Below are 16,448 nucleotides of genomic sequence, written 5' to 3' on the forward strand. Positions count from 1 at the left end.
CCCAGTGGACTGGGCTGCAGGGAGAAGCCTGGCGCTTACTGGCTGCTGTGGAAATGAACAGGTGATACCTGAGGACACATGGGGCAGGCACTTACTGTGGATGGGGCAGGAGCAGGGATAGCAGCAGGTGGTGGGGTGGTCGACAGCCAGAAGTCTAAGTCCTCACCCTGAAACCACAAGAAGAACACTTTTGGCAAAGGCAGGGAATGCCGAGGACAAGGGCTGGTCTCCAGCTGGTGGCCGTTCTTGCCTCCCTGCCCCAGACCAGCCTGACTGCTGTGTAGCAAGCAAGGCCTGGCTGTGCTCTGACTGGACCCCCCAGGTGCTCAGCCAAGATGGCAGCCACAGCCACCAGTCATTCGGAAGACAGCTGGGCTAAGTGGTGATTGTAGTGGTGTTACAGCCAAGCAGCAGGCTCTCACACTGTGGCTCAGGCCTGCCTAGAAGTCATGGCAATCCTTTTTCCCCAGTCTCCTGAGTGCTGGGATCCATCCTGTCAACTGAGCTGGCATGGAGGTGCAACCTGGGCAGGAGCCCGATAGGCAGTCTCCAAAATGCCACCACACCGAGCTACACCTCAGAGGCTGCCTTGTATCCATGGGATCCTGGGCTTGATCCCAGCCCTCAACAAATAAAATCTATTTTTAGCCAGGCCTGTTATCTCAGCTACTCAAGAGGCTGAGACAGGGGGATTGCAAATTCAAGGCCAGCCTGGACAACTCAGTGAGAACTAGTTCAAAATGCAATGTAAAAAGTACTCTGCCAGTCAAGTACAGTGGCGCACACCTTTGATCCCAGCACTCGGGTGAAAGAGGCAGATGGATCTCTGTGGGTTCGAGTCTAGCCTGGTCTACAGAGCAAGTTCCTAGATGACCAGAGCTACAAAGTGAGACTCTTTCTCAAAAAAAACCAAACACCGAAAACCAAACCAAACCGAAGCAGCCTGGGGATGCAGCGGGGGGGGGGGGGGGGGGGGGGGAGATGATATCCCCTAGCCCTTGGTCCCAGCACTCAATTCGTTTGTAGAAGCCTCGCCTCACAGCGGCTCACTGGGCATGGCCCCTTGGCTGGGCTGGCATGGTCCCCACACTCTGCAGCCTAGCTCTGCACCCAGGCCGGAGCCCTGGGGTGCACACACACCTTCTTGTCCTTCTTCTTCTTCTTCTTCTCCCTCTCTCTCTCTTTGGGCTTCTTCTCCTTCTTTTTGGGCTTCTTGCTCTTCTTCTCTACACCGGGGACGCCCTCCTTCTCAGGGGACTTCATAGTCTCAGCATTCCTGTGCTTCTGGACAGGCAGCTTCTCGCTGTCAGCCAAGGGCCTTGGGGGAGGAGAGACATGGGGTCACCAGGCTGAGCTGGGGCCCACCCCTTGGGGCTGCTGGGCCCACAAATCCTGAGGCTCCAGCAAGTTCCCACGACAGCTACAGTCCCGGAAGCCCTGGCCCCGTTCCCTGCACACCTACACATCCCAGTCTTTCCTCCCACATTTTTGGGATGTGAACAGTGCATGTCTGTGCCCATGTAGGATGTGGGTGTCTGTGTCCAGGTGCATGGAGGGCAGAGGTCAGTGCCCCTGTTTCCCTGTTACTCTCCACTGTACCTTTAGGCAGGGTCTGTCTCACTGAACCTGGAGCTCCCTCACTCAGCCAGGCTGGCTGCCAGTGGGCTCCTGGGTTCTGCTGTCTCTGTGTCTTGGGGGCTAGGGCTGGCTTTTAATGAGTGCTGGAGGAGGAGCTCGGGCCTTCACACCCACACAGCAGGCACTATACCGAGCCACTGACACAGTGCCCCCAACACGACCAAGTTTTCTCAGCACCCCGGGAATGGGGATCTCACCACCCTAAGAGCAACCCCACCCAGTCTTCGGTCTGTTCCTCATCTGTCACTTACTTATCCAGGTCAATGTCCAGCGCCCTGTAGGGGTCATTGGGGTCTTTGTCATCCTCATCACTAGGCAGAGCATTCTGAGGGGACGGAGAGGTCAGGGCTCAGTCACCAGCAACCATGTTGTCCTGGTGGAGGCTGACTTCTGCCCCAAATAACCGAACTGCCTGGACAGTCACGCCCACACCACCCAGGTGCCAGATGCCCAAGGTACCGAGCCATGGCTGCCAGCTCAGACTGGAGGAAAACCATGTCCATCGTGGAGGGCCTGTGCGACAGGGCCGGGCAGGGACTGACCTCGGGCATCTCCTCGGTGACGATGTCCACTCGCTGGGCAGGGGCGATGTCCTCGTCGCTCTCTGTGGGCAGGGAGCTGTGGCGGCGCTTGCCCTTCTCCTTCTTCTTCCTTTTCTTGTCCTTCTCCAGCCGCTGCCGGTGCCGCCGCTGTTCCTCCAGCTTCACATACTGGTCCGACATGGGCATGCCTGTGGGACATGGGGATGGCCAGAGCTCAGGGACGCCCGGAACCCTGTCTCATCGCACACATGAACTGAAGACAAGGAGACACTCGCCTGGAACTTTCAGAGGCACTGAGAGGTCGATCTGCACCACAGGAATGTGCTCCACACCTGGTGCATCCTGGTACCGCTGAAAGAGGGACCACAGGGTGTCAACGTGCCACGGGGCTCAGGAGAGGGGACCCTGTGTGCCAGAGAGTGGTGGCCCCACATGCAGCATGGGAGCATCACTCATATGCTTCAGGCTCCATAGACGGGAGGGACCTGGGACCACAGCCCTGGAAAGTGATGTCACAGGCTAAATCTACCCATGACTGTCACGTTTTTGGACTCAGGGACTTGAGGCTGGCCTCAACCTCACTATGTAGCCAAGGGGTGACCTTAGATTTCTGGTTCTCCTGTCTGTCTCCTGAATCCTAGGTGACTACACCTGGTTTGTGCAGTGCTGGGGATGGAACCTAAAGCTCATACATGGGCACCCACCACAGAGCCCTAGTGCTAGTACCATAATCCCTGCTTTTCCAAAATGAGAAAGCAGGACACATTTAACCCCAGAATAGGTGTCCTTTGCACCCTGGGGTGCTGTGAACTCTCCTCCTTGGCCACAGTGTTCACCAGTGACTCTGATACCACTGCAGGATCTGCCCACAAAAGCTGAAACTCCTTAGGGCCCCGAGGAACTGCCAAGAGCTGAGATGCCAGCACTTCTTGTAGGTCCATGCACCTCAAGGCAGTCTAGATGGGCTCCATCTAGACCATCCAGACTCTCTACCAGGCCTGGACGCAGCCCAGCTCCGCTGAGCTGTAGCTGGAAGTACATATACATAGCTCCCTCCCCAAGGCATGGCCCTAAACACGTTACCCTCTTGGAGGGTTCACTATGGCAGTTGGCAGGGGGACTCTCAAGGACACCACTTGCCTTCTGTGGGGACGGGGAGCTCTTGATGTAGAAAGGGTTGTTGGCTTGCTCCTGCTTCCGGGCCTCTCGCCGCTGCGGGGACAGGACTCTACGTGAGTGTGTGTGTCAGAAAAGTGCCTGTCCATCTCTCAAAACCCAGGTGGGCAGGGAGGGGTCATAGTAGGACACGAGGACCACCTCAAGGGGCAGAGCTCACGAGTAGGCCGGATCACTGCGCCTATCTCCCAGGAACAGCGCTCATGAATGGGCAGACCACCTGAGGTTCTGGCCTCCTGGGAGCAGAACTGGCTTGGGTCTGCCCACCCTGAGCCACAGCTCCTTCTTACTCCTGCAGGCTCAGGAGTCCACTCCGGTGTTCCGGCTGAGGGTCCAGGAAAGGGGGCTCATGGAGGGGCTGCTCCAACAGGAGGACAAGGCGGAACCTAAGGAACCTCTGGCCTGGGTCACGGGCTGTGTCTGGTTGTATGGCGGAGCCTCAGGTGCCCCTAAGCCTGACCATCAGCTACTCTTTGTAAATAGACCCCAGACTGGGTTTCTGTCCTGTGCTGGGTGCTCCTTAAATGGCGCGCTCACCCGGGCTAACTCTTCCTCATCCTCCTCAGGCTGCCGACGGCGTGCATGCCTTGGCTCCTCTTCATGGAAGATGGCCTTGGGTTTCTTCTCATCCTCAGACTCACTGTCCGAAGGTGGCTCATTGATCCAGGCATCCAGGTCTAGGCTGGGATGTACAGAGGAGGTCACATGGTGGCCTGGTCTCCTCTGTGTTGGCCCACCATGCGCCTGTGACATCTCTCAACATCAGCATCACAGGGACCAGGCAAGGCAGGATGCCATAGCCCCGGAGAGAAGACACAGAGATGTGAAGGCAGGAAGCCTGGGGGAAACAGCAGACCAGGACAGGGACCATGGAATCTGGGAGGACCATGACAGGCAAGGACACTCCCAGAAGGAGCAGAGAACGGGTGCAGCAGCACCAGGGCAGAGTGGCCGTCTCTTGTTCCCTTGGCTGGTGGCAGGTCCTGGGGCATGGAAGCCCCTATCTAATTTCCTAGATCAGGGACCACTTCAGAGGCTGCAGCCCCATCCATCCCTCCCACATCCCCAATCCTCACCCTTCAAGAACTGACCACTTCAGAGGCTGCAGCCCCATCCATCCCTCCAACATCCCCAATCCTCACCCTTCGGGAACTGGGACTTTCTTCTGGGCCTTGGGGGCCACGGGGTTCAGTTCACCAGTGAACAAGGCGCTCACTTCCTCAGCCACCGGCACACCTTTTGCCTGTAGCTTCTGCACGTGCTTGACCAGCTGCAGGATGCAGGACGCCTAGGGGAGCAGGGGGCAAGAGTGGGGTGCCTGAGGATATGGTGCTGGGGCCTGGCCTCCCCATTTGCTCAGCCACAGACCTCATCAAGTTTCACTGTCTCAGACAGGGAGAAAAGCCCCACCAGGGTCAGAACAGGAGGAAGCTCAGCTATTGTCATCTCCGATGGGGCCACCTAGAGCCACTCAATCCTGTGCTGGCTCTACTTCTGAAGTCACAGCTGTACTAGGCAGCCCTTGCTACCATGCTGCACAATCAATCCCAACAAAGTCAAGGTGTGGCTCGGTGTGGGTTCCTACTTCCCACAGGGCTCAGCCTGGGGGAGCTCCTCACCATGGGTGGGTCAGCACCCACACCTGATCTCTTCAAAGCGTCCCCAGAGACCAAGCAGAAGCCTCATGGCACCTGGTTCCGTAAGAACCTACATTACCGTGGGGTGCCAGGAGCAAGCAGCCTTGGCCACTGGGCCCAATGCCCAGGTGTCAGCCCAGGACTTTGGCACTGCTGTCCTAGGCTGGGTATGAAGACACTGCATATGCCTGAGACATACAGGCTCCTGGTTCAAGCCCTATCCCACAACAAACAAACAAAGAGGATCCCAAACCAGATCTCCCACAACATTAGCAGGGCCCTGCCCATCTCCTAGGCTGGTTCTCAGGCCCATCCACACCACAATCCCTGCTCATGGACCCAAGCCTCGGATGGGCAGAGCTAGGATAGACTTCAACAATTCACTTTGGAAACGGGAGAAAATCCCTTCCATCTGACCAGGGCAAAGACCTAGAAGGAGACCAACAGCGTCTCTAGACATGGGGGTTCCTGGTAATGCTACCCACCCTGTGAGTCCAGACCTAGCTATGTGGGCACACATGTTCACACAGCACTCCAGCAGGAGGTATGTTGGGGAGCAGGAACTGTGGGATCTTTAGAACGTGCGGTGTGAGCAGACAGCCCCGACTCCTGACTGACAACAGGCCAGCCCTGGATGTGCTCACAGGGCACGAGCTATGGCCAACTGTCCTCTTTGAAGCTGCCCGTCAGGGTTAGTCTCAACCGTGGGCAGAGTCCCCAGTGTACAGGCCTTACCCGCTCCTGCACCTCCAGGTCAGCGCTCTGCACAAACTGCGGCAGCCGCTCCACCAGCAGCTGGGTGACCTCCTGTGCAGCCTCAGTGTCGCCGGCCTGCTCTTTCTGCTGCAGGATGGACGCGTACAGCTTCACCACGTTCTGCACGTACACAGCCTGGATGTGGCCGGGCAGTGTGGTGACCTTGGGCCGCAGCATAGCCTCCAGGGTTTGCTGGGGCGCCTGTAGGTGCCTGGGGGACAGGGGCTGCATGAGGCTACTGGACACACTCACAGGCCCATCTCACAGGAAGCCAGGCCAGGGATATGGGGTCTAGACTTCTCAGCTACAGTGCAGAAGTGGGAAACTAAGAACCATGAATTCCATAAAAAGGGACATGGTTTGAAAAAACCATGGCAAAGATAAGACTATCACCAGCAGACACAGAGGACCCATATGACCCACTTGCTGCCATCAATGTTCTTGGTAAAAAGCATTTGCCGATATGTACTGAATTGCCCTGGCTTCAGTTCTTAGCACCACAAAACCAAACACTCCTCAACGCACTCTGACATCCGTGTGCACTCTGTGGCTGCCCTGTGAGAGAGGAGACACTCACTGGGTCCTCAAAGGGGCACTGATATGTGGCTGCCATGGGCTGAGCCCTGGGGCACTGGGAGGTGCTAAGTAAATTTTGTGACTTTTCCAGAGAAATGTGCTCTCCAGAGGATATTTAACAACAAATCCTCACCTGCTCTGGGTCACAGCTGTCATGTGTCCTTTGAACCAGGTATCTGAGGTGGCATGTAGTGCTAGTCACCCGGCCTACCCACCCACATGCTCCTGGAGCCTGGCAAGAGGGCACAGCAGCTGCTTTGTGGAGCTCCACCAGGGCCATCTCAGGGCTGGTGGGAACAGGCCTATCACCACTGTATGGTAAGGCCTGGCTCAGAGGGTGGCAGTTTGCCCAGCTAGCAAGACCCTTGAAACAGAGCAGTTCTTTTGATGGTCTATGAACTAGAGGGCACGCTCTCCACAGCCAGTGTGACCCACGTGGCCAAGCCACGCTATGGAGGGAGACAAACAGTGACTTGGGCAGGGCTGCCCAGGAGTGACCATCTTTCAGGCAGAGGGTCTGCCCGTATGTCTTTCCACCAGGCCACACTGGGCCACCTCCGAGGGCCCCACGCCAACTCACTCTGCGAACTCCCCGCAGATCCAGGCAGCAGCATAGAGCACCTCGCAGATGCCATTGCGCTGGGTACTACTGGTCACAAGGTGGGCGCTGTCAAGCAGTGCAGACATCTGAGACACGGCGAATTTGCGAATGGCCTTGACTCGGATGGCTACGTCTAGCATCTGTGCGGCGATGAGATGGCCATGGCGGGTGCCCTCCAGCCGCGTCAGCTCCACGAGGATGCTGATGTACCACTCGAAGTTGGTGATATGCTGGTAGTTGGACTGGCTGCAGATGTCAATGATCTTGGTGAGCAGCTCATCGCGGTAGGTGGTGCCCTCGGCTTTGTCCACATGGGTCATCAGCTTCTTCACGATCTCCATCAGGTTCTTCTTGGACACCTGCGGAAGAGGAGCCTGCTGGTCAGCACAGGTGGACGTGACCAGCTGTGAGATGACAGCTGAGACTGAGTTCGTGAACCCAGGAGGGCCGGCTTCTGCCCTAGACAGCAGTCACCCTAGGCATGAGGCAGCACGTGTCTGACAAGGGAGGCTGACTGCGGCCCCATTCCTACAGCCTGGAGAGGTGCCACCGGCTGACCCAGGGGCTGAAGCTTTAAGGGCTCCCCGTCCTGGGCACAAGGACACACACCATTCCATAGAGCAGGTCGAGGGCACGCAGGCGGATGGACTCGTCCTTGTCATCCAGGCACTGCAGGATCAGGTCCTTGTGGGACTGCACGGACTTGGGGTGCGTCTTCAGGATTTTAGACATGGCCAGCAGCCCCAGGTACTTTACTGTGGAGACCAAGTGGCCATTAGTTTACAGGCACCGAGTGGAATACCACGGCCAATGGGTGCAGTGGGGGAATGCGTCACCACTTCTGGCCACTGTGGCCCCAGCTGGTGCTGCCTGAAGGTGATGGGCACTTTTGTGATGCCCCTGCCCCCAAAGCCAAAGTGGAGGCTGTGTAGCCCAACCTATCACAGCATGGTCCACAGGCATGGCCTTATGGAAACTGGTAGGGCAGGTATCAGGACTAGGCAGGGTAAGAACCCCCATCGCTGGCTTAGCAGTGTGTTTCTGCTCCTCCAGAAGACCTGAGTCTGGTTGCCAGCACTCACATCGGGCAGCTCTGACTGTAACTCCAGCTCCAGGGCATTAGGTGCCTCCAATCTCCATAGGCACTGGAATCTCTGAGCACAGACCCACACATGAACACATAATTACAAATGGCAAAAACCTACAAAGAACTTAAAAATATGTGTATTAAAAAAAAGAACCAGTCGGTGGAGGCGCACTCCTTTAATCCCAGCACTCGGGAGGCAGAGGCAGGCAGATTCTGTGAGTTCGAGGCCAGCCTGGGCTACAGAGTGAGATCCAGGACAGGCACCAAAACTACACAGAGAAACCCTGTCTTGAAAAACCATTAAAAACAAACAAATCACCTGCTGGGTGTGATGGTGCACGCCTTTAATCCCAGCACTCAGGAGGCAGAGGCAGGCGGATCGACAGAGCAAGTTCTAGGACAGCCTGGGCTTCATAGAGAAACGCTGTCTCAAAAAAAACAAAACAAAACCCAAACAAACAGAACAGCAATGATGGTGTGTCTAAGGACCATGGATGGCCACATGCTCTAAAGGTCACTGCTAGCCTAGTGTGGGCCTCATGGAAAAGTGAAGGAGAGACTGAAGCAGGGCCACAGACTACAGCTCTGCACCCAGAAGCCTCAATCTGTGACTCATCAACAGATGGCCCAGAGATGCTTCCTGACAGCATGGACATGAGAGCTGCTGAGACCCTACGGTGGCTCAGCCTGCCACTTGGTCTGGGTCAATAGATGACCTCATTTTGGAGCAGTGTGAGACACAAGGAAGGCAAGAGCAGGTCGCGATATACTTCCCTGGGGACCAGGCAGATGCCAGCCTGAGGCCTCTGGACCTGAACCCTGGCGCTCTGCCTCCACCTCCCAAGTGCCACCATAACAGGTGTGCACCCGCCCTCCAGCCTCCCTTCCATTTTTATTTGTATGGGGTGTACACCAAGGTCAGAAGACCATTTGTCAAAGGCAGTTCTCTCCCTACCACATGGGGTCCAGGAAAGGAATCAGGGCATCAGGTGTGGTGGCAAGCCGCTTCATCTACTGAACTATCTCACCAGCCCCCTTGTTTTGCTTTGAGACAGGTCGTCGTAGTATGGAACCAGGTTGGCCCTAAACTCCCAACTCTCCTGCAGCAGCCTCCTGCTCTGCACAGACCTTACAGTATTTACTTCTGAGACAAGGTTTATGCAGCCCAGGCTAGCCTTGAACTCGTTAGGCAGCCAAACATGACCTTGAAGCCTGTAGCCCACACCTGGTTTCTGAGGCACAGGTGGGTCTAGATCCTAAGACCTGACACACTGGTGAGCTCAAACAAGTAAGCTTGAGTCCAGCCCAGATCATCTTCGTGTCTGCTGTCTCCACTACACTCAGTACAGCCCCCACCTTTCAGGGTGCCTGTGCTGCAACCAAGTGCCCCTCCCCACGGTGACTCCACTACTCAACCACAGAGTCAGCGTGCTGGAGCGCATGAAGACAGCAGAGGGGCAGAGGCCCAGGTGGGGTCCCTAGCAGGTGGCGGTCACTTACAGTTCTGGTCTGAGTCTTCTATCAGTATCCTCAACTTCTGAACGCAGAGCTGAGGAGGAACGTCACACTGGTCAGGTTTTCTCAGGCAGGGCTCACCGTGCCCTGAAACCTGCTACCAGCCCTGATCAATGGCATGCATCTGAGTACAGGAAGGGGAGGTGACTGTGACTGTCTCTGGTTTTTTTTTTGGGGGGGGTTTTTCGAGACAGGGTTTCTATGTTGCTTTGGAGCCTGTCCTGGACTAGCTCTGTAGCCCAGGCTGTCCTGGAACTCACAGAGATCCGCCTGCCTCTGCCTCCCGAGTGCTGGGATTACAGGCGTGCGCCACCACTGCCCGGCACAGCCTTCTCAATGGAGACCCTGTTCAGCATGACAGAGTGGATCTCCAGGTGCCAGTGAGGGCAAGTGGGGGCATCCCGTGTCCACAGTAGCTGCCCAGGCAGACTGACTTTGGTTCCAACGGGGCAGGTGGAGGTGCAGTGGGGAAAGGAGGTGCCTGTGTGAGGGACTTCCTTTATACTTCAACTGCTTGAGAAAAACAAACTTGGAGGTGATCACCACAATGGTTTCCCGACTGGCTGAGGAGCCTTGGGGCCTGGCCACCCATAAGACCTAGTTCTACTGATCTGCATGGCCCCATCTTTGCAGAAACCCACCTGGATGCTGGCGCTGTGGTTGGGCATGCCGGAAGACAGAGAGATGAGCACTGGGGTGGGGGGACACATGGAGGATGAGGTTAGTGCCCTTGGGTCAGACACTGCCACCCTACTGATCCATCCCCACTAACAGGGGCCTGGCTGGCTGGCTCACAGGAGGCCCGTGTGTTCAGAAGGCAGCTGTACTGCCTGGGCCTTGGGGAGCCAGGGGAGCCAGCCTGGGTCTCCCACCCTCCCAAATAGGAGTACCTTTGGGACCTGAAGCACTGGTACCTAGGACAGGCTCCCACATAGTCCCTGTTCCTCTCTGACTTCTAGAGTGCAGACCTATGCTAGAGAGCAGCCCCCAGCCCCTCATGGATTTGCGGACTCTCGGATGACAACAATCCACACATCACCAGCCTGTAGCTGAGGACAAAGCATGATCTGACTCCCAGGGAGAGGTTCTAGAAGCCCTGACTGCTCTTCCTCTGGCTGACAGCTAGGTCCTGTCACGCAAGGGCGGCCACATTGAGTCCTGAGGACTCTCCTGTGATCACTATGGCCTTGAGACCTCACCTGGGGGCTCACACCTTCATGCCACCTTTCCTCCTCTCCGCTCCCTCCACCCAGGCAGGAGAGCCATGTTCAATCACAAACCCAAGGGTGCTGGGCCCAAGCCCTAAGTGTCTATTTTGGGTACATTGTGTACAGTGCGTGCAGACAAAGGTGAATGGCAGGCATCTTTTGAAATCCTTCCCACCTGGTTTTTGGGGACAGGGTCTCTCACTGACCCTGGAGTACGCTGACTGGCTAAAATGGCTGCCAGCCAGCTCCAGGGACCTGCCTGTCTCTGCCTTCCAGTGCTGTGGACTGCGCTTAATTCCCTGTGCCTGTAAAGGCCTGCTCCGATGTGAGCTCTGGGTGACAGGAATATCTCAGCTCAGTTCTGCTGCTGCAGGGCCTGGAGGAAGCTGGAAAAGTGGGATGCTGCCTCCCAGGTAGACATGTGCTGGACTTGGGCTCTGTCCCCACATGAGAGACTAACCTCTCAGATTTGCAGAGGCCTGAGTTTACACCAGCACCAGAGAAGAGGACTTGGGCAGGAGGCAGCCACCTCACCCAGACGCTCTGGGTCCTAGGCAGCTCAGGCCTCTCAGCTCCTTCCAGCAAAGGGCCTGCATCCTCTCCTAGCTTGATAACAGCTCCAGAGGGGGCTGACCCCTCCACCCACACCAGTGCCCTCCTGGCAGGGCTATGGTCAGCACTCACCTGCAATCACGGTATTCACACACTCGTACAGCAGGGACATGGCAGAGGTGCTGAGAGAGAGGAGAGTGTGAGGACCGGCCCAAACAGTGTCACACACAAACAAGGTCACTCTGCTGTGCTCCACAGGAACAGTACTACTACTGTCCCTTTGAAGCCCTGGGATATCATGGTGACTATTGTGGTCCTCTCAGGCAGGGGATGCAGCCCAAGACTTTTAACTTCTCTGGAACCCCACCCCACCCCACCCCTGCCCTGTGTGTAATGATGGCCTGCAGCTCCTCCTATGCCACCCTTCCAGAGGGTCAGTCCAGGGGGACATGACATGGCGCTGGGGCCCCAGGAGAGCAAAGGGTGACATGAATGCACTGCTGGGTGCATGGAGTACAAGTGAAAGGTGACTGAGCTAAGTGTAGAGGTGTGCACTTATAACCAGCACCTAGGAGGCAGGAGGGAAATGTGCCTCAAAAAAACCAAACAGGCTGGGCAGTGGCGGTGCACGCCTTTAATCCCAGCACTTGGGAGGCAGACGCAGGGGGATCTCTGTGAGTTCGAGGCCAGCCTGGGCTACAGAGTGAGATCCAGGACAGCCAGGGCTACACAGAGAAACTCTGCCTCAAAAAAACAAAAACAGGGGCTAGAGAGATGGCTCCGAGGTTAAGAGTTCCCAGAGGTCCTGAGTTCAATTCCCAGTAACCACATGGTGGCTCACAACCATTTGTAATGAGATCTGGTGCCCTCTTCTGGCCTGCTGTCATACATGCTGTGTACATAATAAATAAATGAATCTTTAAATAAAAACAAAAAACAACAATAACAACAAAAAACAAACAGGCCACACAGCAGTGGCACATGCCTTTAATCCCAGCACTTGGGATGCAGACGCAGGCGGATCTCTGTGAGTTCGAGGCCAGCCTGGTATACAGAGTGAGATCCAGGAAAGGCGCAAAGCTACACAGAGAAGCCCTGTCTCGACAAACAACAACAACAACAACCACCCACCAAACAGACTCCACAGGCTGGCCTCGGTAGAGGGTGGAGAGCAGCCGGGGCCAGAGTAGCACCAATGTCCCTGCCCAGGGATGGCGTCCGGGAAGTAACTACCTGTGAATGAGGTTGGTGAGCGGCTCAATCAGCTTCTTGCCCAGCCTGGGCTCCAGAGGAGTCAGGGCGCCGAACTACAGGGACAGGGTGCTGTGGTCACTGGGATACCCTCAGACTGCAGATCCAGGCCCAGCACACACCCACCCTTCTGCACTTACCAGCTTGATGATTTTGATGAGGACCCAGTTGTTGGTGGAGGATGTCATGAGCTTGAAAAACAGCGGGGCCAGGGACAGGTAGTTCTTAGGGTTGCGACGTGCTAGCTCGCAGATGACGTTAACAGCCGCAGACTGTACCCCTAAGGACCAGGAGATGGGTCCACATCAGTAAGGAGTGGGATGTTCTGCTACTAAGGTGGGATCGCTGTCAACAAGGGCATCCCTGTTTACAGGGAATGTCCCCATCAGTAATCAAAGAGCCTGGACATCCCCACCACAGCAAAGGAGGCCTCCCCATCTACAAGGGATACCCTGGACAATAAGAACCTGTGGTACAGGACTCACTGTAGAAGCCTGGGGACATACTGGTGACTGTCACCATGCATACAGCATGTGGTACAGTGAACGGTCCCTGCGCTGTTCATTTGTTATGAGTGTTTGCTGCATGTAAGCCTGTACACCAGAAGGGGATGTCAGATCCCCTGGAACCCGAGTTACAGGTAGCTATGAGCTGTAGTGTGGGTGCTGAGAACTGAACCTGGGTCATCTGCAAGAGGGGGGGGGGGGGGGCAGTGCTCTTAACAGCCAAGCCCTCTCTCCAGCTGTCTATCTCCCTTTTGCGTTTTTGCTTTCTGGGTTTTGTTTGTTTTGTTTTAGGAATAAGTGCTGAGTGGTCTGTCTGCATGCATGCCAGAGAGAGCTTCAGATCTCATTATGGATGGTTGTGAGTCATGACCATGGGAACTGAACTCAGGACCTTTGGAAGAGCACCAGTGCTCTTAACTGCTGAGCCACCTTGCCAGTCCCGTTGTTGTTTTTTTGAGACAGGGTTTCTCTATAGCTTTGCGCCTTTCCTGGAGCTCACTCTGTGGCCCAGGCTGGCCTCAAGAACTCACAGAGATCCGCCTGCCTCTGCCTCCTGAGTGCTGGGATCACAGGTCGCTGCCCAGCCCCTTTGCTTTCTTGAGATGGTACTGATGTAGGAGGGAGACTCCGCGGTGGTCTAGGCACACAAGTTGCCCACGCAACATGAGCAGACCCGAGGACCGTTTCTTTGGCTGTCACTGCTCCCCAGTCTGGCAGGAAAGGTTCACACAGTCCTGGGCTCAACAGCACCTGCCTTATCACAGTCACCTACGCTCACAGGCGCACACACGAGTGGAGAGTCTGCCCTGTCTAGTGAGGTTGCAGCAAGAGCCGCATATCTGAGACGAAAGGAGTGCTTCTTGGCAGCTCATCAGCTCACTTTTTCTGACGCAGGGTCTCATGGAGGCAGGCTGGCCTTGAACTCTTGACCCTCTGCCTCCACTGCCAGGCATGTGCCACCACACCTGCTCTATGTGGATCTGGGGATGGGATCCAGGCTTTAGCTTGTGCTGAGGGAGCCCCAGCCTCTGGTCTCAGCCTACAGCCCAGGCTGCCCTTAGGATTCTCCTGCCTTAGCCTGCCAAGTAAGTTCGTTAGGTAATCAGCAAGCCACCGCGATGGAAGTGAAGTGAGCGCCTGGTTCATGTGGGCAAGCTCCCTGCAGAGCTAAGTGGTGCTCTGGCCTTCTCTCTTCCTTTGAGGCTGGGAGGGACCTGGCTCCAGACTGCCAGCCAGCAGCCGTAGCGGCCGGGGCAACAAGAACCTGCACACTCATCTGCCCATGTACAAAATGCCAAGTGGACCCCTTGTATCCCAGTCTTAGGGGTCTCCTGGCACCCTTTGCCACCAAGGGCCTGTGTGGCCACTGTAACAGGCGGTCCCGGGCACAGGACCTGCACCATGGCCAAGTGTGCTCCTCTTAGGAGGCCTCCGTGTGTTTCAGTTTCCCAGGACAAGCCTGTGAGGGGACACAAGTGGCCACTCTACTTGTGTGTCTCATCGTGAGCGATGTTCCTGGGCTCAAATCCTAAATGACCACAACTTTAATCAAATGGCATTTAAAGCCTCCACATGCTCGACAGCCGCTCAAGGTCTGCAGCACCCTGTATTCTCGGTCATCTCTGCAAAGGTGGAAGATGGCAGCCTGACTCCTCGCCACAGCTGCACAGCTCCCGGGGGCCAGGGCTCTACTGCCCTCACAACAAGCTGCTGCCCTTCACCTCACAAAACACTCAGGCCAGGAGGAACCTGAGGCCTCAGGAGCCACGGGAAGTCTCAACTCACTCTGTGTACTGTGGCTTGTGGATCAAAGGAGATTAGCAGTGGGGACCCACATGGCTCCCATTATCCGCCCCCCTCCCATCCTCATAGGAGCTGGCTAGGCATAACTTCCCGTCACCAACCTGGGTCTGGGTCCTCCAGCTTCTCCTTGAGCCGTGGGAAGGCAGGACGCAGCGACTCGGGGTACTTGAGGAACACCTTGTACATGATCAGCACTGCCTTCTTCCTGATGTACGGCTTCGTGTGAGACATCTGTGGGTACACTGGGGTGGTCGGCAACTCACCTGTCCAGGAGTCACCCAGCACCTCTGACTCTTTCACACCCCACCCCCTCCAACCAACCTAAAGCAGGTCCTTCTGCCCCTGCTCTCACATTAGCCTGGCTCAGGCCCCCGCTCCCACGTTAGCCTGGCTCAGGCCAGCCTCCCTCCTGCATTAGACTGCTGGACCCACAGAGAGTGCAAAGCCACTTGGAAAGTTGGTCTGGTTATTACGGGTAGCCCTGTCCCCAGGCTGCCCTCACTGGAGCCCCTCCAGGTCAGTCTTGGAACCTGAATTGGCAGGGGTACCCTTATCTCGTCAGGCTCCAGGCAGGCCCTGCATGCTCTCTAGTCACAGGGCTGGCAGCTATGTGGAAAGCCTCACAAGCCCTACTTCTACCCAATGGGCTGGACAATCTGTCACAACAGCTGCAGTCACCACAGAAAGGGCCGATGGGCATGGTGGGTCCCAGTGGAGCTCTGTTTACTGTTTACAACAGGTACCTGCTAGATCTGGGTGGGACAGCGGTCTCGCGCGCGCACGCGCGCGCACACACACACACACACACACACACACACACACACACACACACACACACCCCGTACTGATGAACTTTGAGACCACCAGGCAGGATCCAGGGGACAAACCCAAGGCTGACTTTTGCTCGGTCCTATCCACCCCGGCCACACACAGCCACTTCAAGGGCCTGTTTCTGTCTCGTCAGAATGAGGGCTCAACTCTGGGCATCACCAGATGAAGGTAAAGGGGGGTGTGGACACACACAAACTTACCAGGGTCATGATGTCGTTTGCCAGGTCTCTGGCAAGATCTGGGGTGACAAAACAGGACAGACCAGTCAGTGCCACTCCAGTGTCGTACTGGCTAGGGCTGCTCAGGTCCTGCAAGGGGATGGCAGGAATGTCAGTGCAGTCCCTTGGGACTATCTGAGGTCTGTATCCCAGCCGCCCTGCATCCTAGCATGAGGGGCATTTTACAGCTCCTCTGCTGTCATCAACAGGAACTGGGACACAGGTCAGAGGCAGAGGACCAGAAGGCTCTGCATGGAAGCCAACAGGTCTCTGAGCTTCTTCGAGGACAGAGGCTACTTTGTAAGTCTCAACTCCTAGGCAAGGACTGCCCAGCTCTCGGCAACGCTGTAGGGACCTGCTTCTACTCAGCCACTCCCCGACGATACCAGGCACATTCTGGACCGATGCTGAGTTCATCCTCCTAATGAGCAGGGGACCTGAGGCAGAAGACCCAGGTGGTAGCTGTCCCACCTCATCTTCTGGGGCCGACCCCCCGCTCTCACTGAAGCAGGGCACCTGTCACTAGAAGGCTCATCCTGTGGGGGCCACAC

General features: G+C 56.3%; 1 protein-coding gene across 2 annotated transcripts in view; it reads right to left on the reverse strand.

The window, feature by feature from the left end:
* The window catches only part of Ap3d1 (adaptor related protein complex 3 subunit delta 1), a 35,898-nt gene that overhangs the window by 5,685 nt on the left and 13,765 nt on the right, over nt 1-16,448 (reverse strand). For both annotated transcript variants that reach the window (XM_036171253.1, XM_036171252.1), the window contains exons 5-22: nt 15,880-15,987; nt 14,950-15,079; nt 12,680-12,819; nt 12,522-12,595; nt 11,421-11,470; nt 10,170-10,219; nt 9,514-9,562; nt 7,536-7,681; nt 6,906-7,285; nt 5,729-5,960; nt 4,499-4,644; nt 3,894-4,038; nt 3,321-3,392; nt 2,456-2,531; nt 2,181-2,368; nt 1,890-1,963; nt 1,141-1,318; nt 96-167 (exon numbers count right to left, since the gene is read on the reverse strand). In XM_036171253.1, coding sequence (XP_036027146.1) covers nt 96-167; nt 1,141-1,318; nt 1,890-1,963; nt 2,181-2,368; nt 2,456-2,531; nt 3,321-3,392; nt 3,894-4,038; nt 4,499-4,644; nt 5,729-5,960; nt 6,906-7,285; nt 7,536-7,681; nt 9,514-9,562; nt 10,170-10,219; nt 11,421-11,470; nt 12,522-12,595; nt 12,680-12,819; nt 14,950-15,079; nt 15,880-15,987 — 2,310 coding nt within the window. The remainder of the gene's footprint in view (nt 1-95; nt 168-1,140; nt 1,319-1,889; nt 1,964-2,180; nt 2,369-2,455; nt 2,532-3,320; nt 3,393-3,893; nt 4,039-4,498; nt 4,645-5,728; nt 5,961-6,905; nt 7,286-7,535; nt 7,682-9,513; nt 9,563-10,169; nt 10,220-11,420; nt 11,471-12,521; nt 12,596-12,679; nt 12,820-14,949; nt 15,080-15,879; nt 15,988-16,448) is intronic.

The sequence above is a fragment of the Onychomys torridus genome, chromosome 21, assembly GCF_903995425.1.
Source record: "Onychomys torridus chromosome 21, mOncTor1.1, whole genome shotgun sequence".
NCBI classification, from domain to species: Eukaryota; Metazoa; Chordata; class Mammalia; order Rodentia; family Cricetidae; genus Onychomys; species Onychomys torridus.